This window comes from Sorex fumeus, unplaced genomic scaffold (genome assembly GCF_029834395.1).
Source record: "Sorex fumeus unplaced genomic scaffold, SorFum_2.1 ptg000017l, whole genome shotgun sequence".
Taxonomy (NCBI): domain Eukaryota; kingdom Metazoa; phylum Chordata; class Mammalia; order Eulipotyphla; family Soricidae; genus Sorex; species Sorex fumeus.
Genome location: NW_026606074.1, coordinates 1,390,576 through 1,399,073, shown reverse-complemented (window position 1 = coordinate 1,399,073; position 8,498 = coordinate 1,390,576). Strand labels below are relative to the sequence as shown.

Sequence of the window (8,498 nt, the reverse complement as noted above, 5' to 3'; positions counted from 1 at the left end):
ATGGCTGTGGGCAATGGGAGTGCTGTGACTGCGTTTGTGCTCAAGGGCTTCTCCGATGACCCCAGGCTGCGGCTGGCCAGTGCTGCCTGTTTCCTGCCCATCTACCTGTTTGCCCTGCTGGGCAACGCCTCGGTCATCGCAGCTGTGAGCCGGGACAGCCGGCTGCACACGCCCATGTACTTCTTCCTGAAGAACCTGTCCTTCCTGGACATGTGCTACACCTCGGTCACCCTCCCCAAGGCCATCGCTGACGGGCTCTCGGGCTCCGAGCGGATCTCCCTCGCCGAGTGTGTGGTCCAGCTCTTTCTGTTTTTCACCCTCGCATCCTCAGAGTGCTTCCTGCTGACGGCCATGGCCTACGACCGCTGCGTGGCCATCCAGAGGCCCCTCCACTATGAGGTCCTGATGAGCAGGCGGCGCTGTGTCCTGCTGGTCATCACAGCCTGGCTGGCCGGATCGCTCTTCTCAGCCTTCCACACCAACAACACCTTCTCGCTGCCCTTCTGCGGGCCCAACGTCATCGAGCACTTCTTCTGCGACATCCCCCCCATCATGAGGCTCTCCTGCACAGACTACCACACCAACGAGGTCCTGGGCTACATCTTCAGCACCTGCATCATCCTCAGCGCCTTTGCCCTCACTGTCCTCTCCTACGTGTTCATCATTTCCACCATCGCCCGGATGCCGTCCACGGGAGGCCGCCAGAAGGCCTTCTCCACCTGCTCCTCCCACCTGGCCACCGTCTTCCTCTTCTATGTCACCTCAAGCTTCGCCTACTTAAAACCCACCTCCCGCTTCTCCCCCACGCTGGGGCGCCTGGTGTCCGTGTTCTACTCGGTTCTCACGCCCAGCCTGAACCCCGTGGTCTACTGCCTGAGGAACCAGGACATGCAGGCCGCCCTGAGGAGGCTCTTTGTCCCGTCCAAGTAGGCGTTTTCAGGGTAAGAACAGGGCCTGAGCATCGACCTAGGTGAGTCAGGAAGCAAATGCGAGGAATGGTTTGTGGATGACTGATTTGGTCAGCAGGTGGAGTGGACGTCAGTCTCCCACAGGGGAGAGGCGACCCTCTACAAAGACTGAGCACTTTCCACATCCTTTCAAGCCAAAGAAGTTGGCCCGAAATCCGTTGTGAGAAGTTCACCTACTCTCCCTGCCCCACTGAGTTTCTGTGCAGAATCTCAGACAGGCTTTGTGGGACTCGCTGTGACTGTGTGACATAAGCAGATCAGGGGGTTATGTGACCACACCAACAATTCACAATTGATATAGAAAAATCATTAGATAATCTCAAAAAACCTTTTATGATAAGAACCGAGTTAGTGAGCAGAAAAAGACCCACAGAACTGATTTCCGCATTGACACTCCTTTGAGACAAAAGAACGCTGACCCCATACTCCAGGAAGATAATCTTGGAGCTTTGCCCCTATGGTCAGCGGAGGACAAGGGGCCCCAGACCAGCTCTCAGTCCAGGACAGGCCCTCGGGTCACTAGAGAGAGAAGCGCTTTGCCGGTTCCTGCATCCAGCACAGGACACACGTTCCCTGCAGGAATAGGCGGCCCGCTGGGCTGAGCAGTAGTAATTGTTCTGGAATAACGTGGTCTCAGACTGAACAGGCGTCTCTGCTTCCCTGGGGCCTGTTTCGCCAGCAGGGAAGGAAACGCTTGGTCCACACCCCCCTCTTGGCTCTGTGAGGTGCAGAGGTGAGTCAGGCCAGAGGAGAAACTCTCAGTGTGGCAGAGAATGAATTGTCACTCACCCCGGGAACCTGGCTCTGGGCCAGAGACGTTTGCTGTGGCTTCTCCCTGCCGGCTTGTGACGTGGCCTCGAACACAGAGACCGACGTTTCCACAGAGGCGCTGGTGGCCGGGTGCCTGCGGGGTCTGCTGTGGAGACAGAATGAGTGACACTCTCAGGGGGAGTGTGAGACTGGTCCTCAGACTGTGACAGGGAGTTGGCAGCTTGTATGAAATGTGCCTGTGCCCAGGCTGTCATGTGTCAGCTGTCATGCAGCCTTGGGACATGCCGACACGGCTAAGGGTCAGGGTCCACTCGGGGGCTGTGGCTGGACTCTAAACCACCTCTGCTCAGTGCTCTGTGTCTGGGCGCCCACGGTGTCCTGTTAGGGTTGAGGAGAGGAGGCAGGTTGGGCCCCTGAGCCATGAAGGGGGGACAGCACCCACCACTCGGAGCCTTCCCTGCTGGCTCCCTGGCGGGGAGGGACAGAGACATAGGCCAGGGCACGTGGCCTCACTGTTCTGCGGGCCTAGTGCGCCCCAGAGTTAATGGACACACAGCAGTGGGGTTGGCAAGGAGGAATGGGGGTCCCTGGGGGAGAGGCACCAGCGTGGCACGGAGCCAGGTATGCAGCAGGTTTGGGGTCCTGAGGTGCCTGAGAGCGCCAGTGCCGCCGGCCATGGGCCATGACTGACCCCTCCCCTCATACGCTGTGTCTCCTGAGAGATGTTTCCCCCCAGTGTGCTGACGCCGTGCCCAGCCAACGGCCTGCAGCAGACGGTGACTTAAGGAGCCTCCACAGAGCATCCCAGGATCTGTGTTCTGACTCCAAATCCAGCACAGTGCTGGCCGCTCTCTTGGTCTCCTCCTCTCTCACCTGCCTCCTCAGATGGCATGTGGAGCTCAGAGGGGAGTGCCGTCATCAGGGCTGGGACCCTGGCACGGAGGCTCTCGGAGCGCATGGTGACAGTTAATGAACCTTGGGGAGTCACCCCTGACCTGTCCACACAGACCCCCAGTCATGCAGCTTGTGTCTGTACAGGGTGGTCTCCCCTCTCGGTTCTCCCTCCTCTGGAAACTGCCCTTTCATTCACCTGAGCCCACCCCAGGGCCCCCGCGACCTTGCCCCAGCCTGGCCGGTACCATCTCCCGCTGCTGAGACGCGTGGGACCTGTGTCAGGGCCTGTGATGTAGCGGGGACTTGTGTCATTCTGGCTCACACCTTTCATGACGTTTGCCCAAGACCCGGCAGAGCTGTCTCTAGCCTGCAGACTTCCTGCCAGGACGGCGGGTGGGTGCAAGTGAGGGGACATGTCACAGCCTCTCAGGCCCTCCGGCATCATGCACAAAGAGCCAGAGATCTGTGCAGTAAACACCCGCAGCGCCCTCTCATTTCCTGAACAGTGGGTTTGACTCTTCGTGTCGTAAACGGAGGAAGAGGCCGGCTAGGTGGACCCTGTCTGGGCCTCCTGCTGGTGAGGCTGAAGTGGCAAGTTCTGCGGGCCTTAACAGTGCCAGGGGTGTCCACTTGGTCGGGGAGGGTGCTGTGTCAGAGGGTCCAGGGAGGCAGGTGTGGGTGCAGTGGGGGGTCTGTGGGCTGTCTGGGTGAGGGTCCTGATGAAGGCCAGGTGGGGAGACCAGTCAGTGTCGATGGGTGTTAACACGGAGACCAGCTAGGCCGGACAGGTCATCTGGGTTCCCGAGTGGGGTTCCAGGTCAGGAGGCCAGTGGGAGCACGGGGAGCAGAGCTGCCCCACCTGAGGGTCGCTTCCTGCCTGCTGGGATCCAGCCAGGAAGCACCTTGGATTTGAACTCGGGTGGACTTGGACACGGTCATGTCCGAGAGGACCCCGTGCCACTGCAACCAATCATGCCCGATTCTAGACCCTGAAACTTGGGACTTGAGGTCTGAGCCCATCTGAGCAGTCCTGACCATGGTCCTTGGTGCCGAGGCTCTCGAGACCCCTCTCCCCACGGGCTCTGTGGCTAGGGCAGGGAGGACCTCTGCTCAGGGCCCAGGTCTGGGAGACACTCTCAGACGGTGCTCAGCCCCACAAGTGACCGAGGTCCACCCCCGAATACCACATGGCATAGCACCAAATGAAAACAAACAATAACCAACAGAAGAGTGAGCAGAGCTAATGGCCATTCTCACTTGACTTGTTATTTCACTTGGAGATAACATTTATTTTATAAATACGTGGTTAGATGTTTGAGATCCTAAAATTGTTTGTCTTGAGTTACTTGTGACCCTACTGTGCGCCTGGTCACCCTCCCCAAGGCCAACACCAACGGTCTTCTGGGCTCCAAGTGAATCTCCTTTGCCTAGTGCGTGGCCCAGCTCTTTCCTTTGTCATCCTCTGCGTGTCTGAGTGCTTCCTGCTGAGGGCCATGTCCTATGACCGCCACGTGGCCATCCAGAGGCCCGGCACTGAGTCCGCCTCTCCCTACTCCCCAAGCAGGGGCGCCTGGTTTCCGTGTTCTACTCTGTTCTCACACCCAGCCTGAACCCCGTGGTCTACTGCCTGAGGAACCAGGACATGCAGGCCACCCTGAGGAGTCTCTGTCCCATCCAAGTAGCCTGTGGACGAGCCAGCCTGCTCAGGGGAACGGCAGGGCTGGCGAGACCCAGTGGGAATGGGCAGTCTAGAGGCCGAGCGTGGAGAGGGGGCCAGCACGCTGGGCCTGGACCCAGAGGGGAGGCGGAAACTTGGTCTTCCACATGGCAGGGCTGACTCTCCATGGATCCAAATGTCAAACAGTGAGCCTGAGACCCGGAGACTCACACCCAGCTGGGCACCAGCACGGACATCTCAGCTCAGAACTACCTACGTGAGTCCACTGCCTGACCTGACCTGACGACACGGGCTTTGCATGGGATTCACGTGGCAGTCGGGCTGACTGGTGTAAGCAAATCAGCAAACTGTCACACCACAGGAGCAGGAAAATGCTGAAGGTCATTGATCATTTCATTTGATTCAGGAGAGAAATCAGTGGACTAGATTCAACATTTTTTTCAACCAGAGTCATGAAGGAAAGAGAAATGTTTTGTGAGTTTATGTATCCACCACAACAAACACACCACAGAAAAGCCTCCACCACAGGACACATGTTCCCTGCAGGAAGAGGCAGCCGCGGGGCTGAGCAGTAGTAATTGTTCTGGAATAATGTGATCTCAGACTGAACAGGCGTCTCTGCTTCCCTGGGGCCTGTTTAGCCAGCGGGGAAGGAAACGCTTGGTCCACACCCCCTCTCGGCTCTGGGAGGTACAGAGGTGAGTCAGGCCAGAGGAGAAACTCTCAGTGTGGCAGAGAATAAGCTGTCACTCACCCCGGGAACCTGGCTCTGGGCCAGAGATGTTTGCTGTGGCTTCTCCCTGCCGGCTCGTGACATGGCCTCGGACACAGAGACGGACGTTCCCACAGAGGCGCCGGTGGCTGGGTACCTGCGGGGTCTGCTGTGGAGACAGAATGAGTGACACCCTCAGGGGGAGAGTGAGACTGGTCCTCAGACTGTGACAGGGAGTTGGCGGCTCGTATGAAATGTGCCTGTGCCCAGGCTGTCATGTGTCAGCTGTCATGCAGCCTTGGGACATGCTGATATGGCTAAGGGTCAGGGTCCACTCAGGGGCTGTGGCTGGACTCGAAACCACGTTTGCTTGGTGCTCTGTGTCCGGGCACCCGCAGTGTCCTGTTAGGGCTGAGGAGAGGAGGCGGGGGTGGGCCCCTGAGCCGTGCAGGGGGGACAGCCCCCGACACTAGGAGCCCCCACTCAGCCCCCATGGTGGGCTCACGCAGCCCGGGCAGGCAGGTTGTGTGTCTGCCCCGGCCAAGGGCAGAAGAAAGATCCGTGTGGCTGAGGAGGTTGATTTGAACCCGAGGCCATGATGGGATCAGTGCCATGTGTTTCTCGCAGCTGTGCTGAGGCCCCGTGGGGATGGACCTCACGGTGAGTGTCCCACTCAGAGCCCTTCGGTGTAAGCGGCAGCTGCCCCAACAGTGCTCCCAGAGACGTCCTCGCTGATGCAGCAAAGGACACCCCACTCTGCACACAAACCAGCCATTTTGCTACTGGAATTCAGCCGAGCTTTGGGGGACAGATGTGTTGGAATCACGTATGTGGAAAACCTTAACTTTCATTAAAAGAATAAATAAAGCGATTCACAGTTATAAGAACAGAAAACCTTGTGGTGCTGGTGTCCTGCAGCCCAGGAGGGGCCTGTGGCCGGGCTTGGAGTCCTGTTTGAGTCCCGGGCTCCCCACCTTGAGCGCTGGCTCCAGTTCCCTGGCCGGGAGCCCCCCACGGCCCGTGCGGGCGGCACAAGTGCTAGAGGCCAGAGAGGGCGCGGGCATTACGGCTGGACTCGGGGGCCCCGAGGGCCCTCCCCAGAGCGGCTCTCAGGTCCTTGTTCCGCAGGCTGTAGATGACGGGGTTCAGGACAGGGGGCAGGACTGTGTAGAAGACGGACAGAGCAAGGTCCAGGCTGGACCGGCGGCGGGAGGGCGGCTTCAGGTAGGCCACGGCCCCGGTGCCCACGAACAGCGTCACCACGAGCAGGTGCGGGAGGCAGGTGGACAGGGCTTTGGCCCGGCCCTGAGCAGAGGCCAGGCTGCGGAGCGCGGAGAAGATGCGGGCATAGGAGGAGGAGATGTAGGCGAAGCAGCCGAGCGCGGTGCCTGCCGTGAGCGCCGTCACGCCCGCCTCCCCCAGGCGTGCCGACGACGCGTCCGCCAGCAGCAGGACCTGTGGGATGTCGCAGAAGAAATGGTGGATCTCATTGGTGCGGAACCCCGTGGAGAAGGTGGCCGAGGTGTGCATGGCCCCCGAGATCCCGCCACTGAGGTACGAGGCCACCGCCATGTGGCCGCAGGCCCCGGGGCTCATGACGGCCTCGTAGTGCAGTGGCCGGCAGATGGCCACGTAGCGGTCGTAGGCCATGACCGTGAGCACGGCCACCTCTGCCGACGCGAAGCACACGGCAGCCAGCACCTGGAGCACGCAGCCCGGGAGGGAGATGGTCCTCCTGCCCACTAGGGCATTGAGCGCGAACTTGGGGACGGTGGCAGAGATGAAGCAGAGGTCAATGAAGGAGAGGTTTCTCAGGAAGAAGTACATGGGGGTGTGCAGCTGCGGGTCCCACGTGGCCAGGGCCACGAGGAGCCCGTTCCCCAGCAGGGCCGCCAGGAACGCCAGGAGGAGGAGTGAGCCAGGCAGGGTCTGTGGACCAGAGGCATCGGAGAAGCCCAGCAGGACAAACTCGGTGACGACCGTGTCGTTGGCCATGGTGGCAGGCTCCTCCTCAGGCAGCTGGGATGGGGACAGAGAGGGAGAAGGGGGACCTGAGCCCGGGGCGGGTGGCCTGTGGACACGCTCACCTGCACTGTCCCCGGAGGACCACCGGCCACTTTTCCATCCTCTTTCCTCTGCCGTCCACCGTCTGGATGTCACTGACCCACCTTCACCTGCCCACCTCCTAGTTACTGCTTGGAGATCTTGCATCTCCCCCCGTGTACTGCCCATTCAGCTACATCCGTCTGCTTTGTGCCGGGCTCCCTCATACGGCCCCTGCACAGGCCCCTGCACGCCTCGTCTGCCCATCATTGAGCTACAAAACCGATCATCTCTCAACAAAACCCGGGGAAACAGGAGGGTTGAGACCTTTAAAGTCATGCCTCATGGCAGGAGAATGTGGCTGCCCTGTCCAGCACTGAGGGTGCTGTGCTGGGCACGAGGGGCAGTGGGTTTCTGGCCCCTGCTCATGAGCAGAGGGCACCGGCCCCGCTCAGGCTGGCCCTGCTGGGCAGACGCCCCCAAGACCCTCAGCTGCTGTGTCTCAGGGAACTCTGGGACCCTGTGGGGGGCTCACCCCTTGTGGTGGCCACTCCCTGTTAAGGAGGACTGAGCAGGGAGACTTTCTCTGCAGATGGACACACAGGAGAGCCCCTGAGCCCACCCTAGGGGTGCACGGTGAGTGGGAAGTGGGGCCAGGAATGCTCTGCCTTGGACACAGCTGGGGACGAGAGCCGGACGTGCCCTGAGGGTTCTCTGTCAGCCGTGAACCGACTCAGGGACTCTGAACGGTGCTCAAGGGGCTCGTGGAGTCTCTGCGAGGTGGGCAGGGCACTCGGAGAGGCCGGCACGGGGATTTTCCTGTCCTGTTTCTGGGGCACATCTGGTGGAGCTCAGAGATCCCTACTGGTGGGGCTCGGGGACCATCTGGGATGCCGGGGACACGACCTGGCTTGGTCACACACCCCTGTGTGATCTCTCCAGCCACATTCCATGCAGATTAGCACTTTTCTGTTTTTCCTTTTTGGACGGGTCATGTTGGTGGCTCCCAGGGGCCACTCCTGGCTCAGAGATCGGGCCCTGCAGTGTCTGGGGTCTACACGAGATTCAGAGGCCCACGTCAGGCCCCCCATGTCTAGGTTCTGAGACACACTAGATGGGGCCCCCAAGGACCCCTGGGCAGGGCCACACAGCCGTGAAGGTGGCACTCAGGCCCCTGAGACCTCAGACCATCCCTCTCATCTGCCTGTTGACACGGGGGGGGGGTTGGACCCCACACTGGGCCCCCCACCTCAAGGCTGGCTGTATCCCTCCCACACATGCAGGGCTGCTGTGGATACCACAGGAGGGGGGAGGCTTCTGCACACCCCCCTCCCAGAGTGCTGAGAGGGACCCGAGAAGACGTAGCTCATCGGGGCAGAGAAGGAAAAGGCAACGTGGCTGGCTGAAAAGATAAAAAACAACCTTCCGTGGG

At 60.3% G+C, this 8,498-nt stretch overlaps 2 protein-coding genes across 2 annotated transcripts; one reads left to right on the top strand and one right to left on the bottom strand.

The window, feature by feature from the left end:
• Positions 1–930, top strand: LOC130021593 (olfactory receptor 1019-like). The gene has a single exon (XM_056112349.1). The coding sequence runs from the start codon at positions 1–3 to the stop codon at positions 928–930; it is 930 nt and encodes a 309-aa protein (XP_055968324.1).
• A 5,131-nt stretch (positions 931–6,061) lies between these two features.
• Positions 6,062–7,018, bottom strand: LOC130021592 (olfactory receptor 14J1-like). Its single transcript, XM_056112348.1, has one exon. It carries the CDS (start codon positions 7,016–7,018, stop codon positions 6,062–6,064), a length of 957 nt encoding a protein of 318 aa, XP_055968323.1.
• Between the last annotated feature and the right edge of the window lie 1,480 nt (positions 7,019–8,498).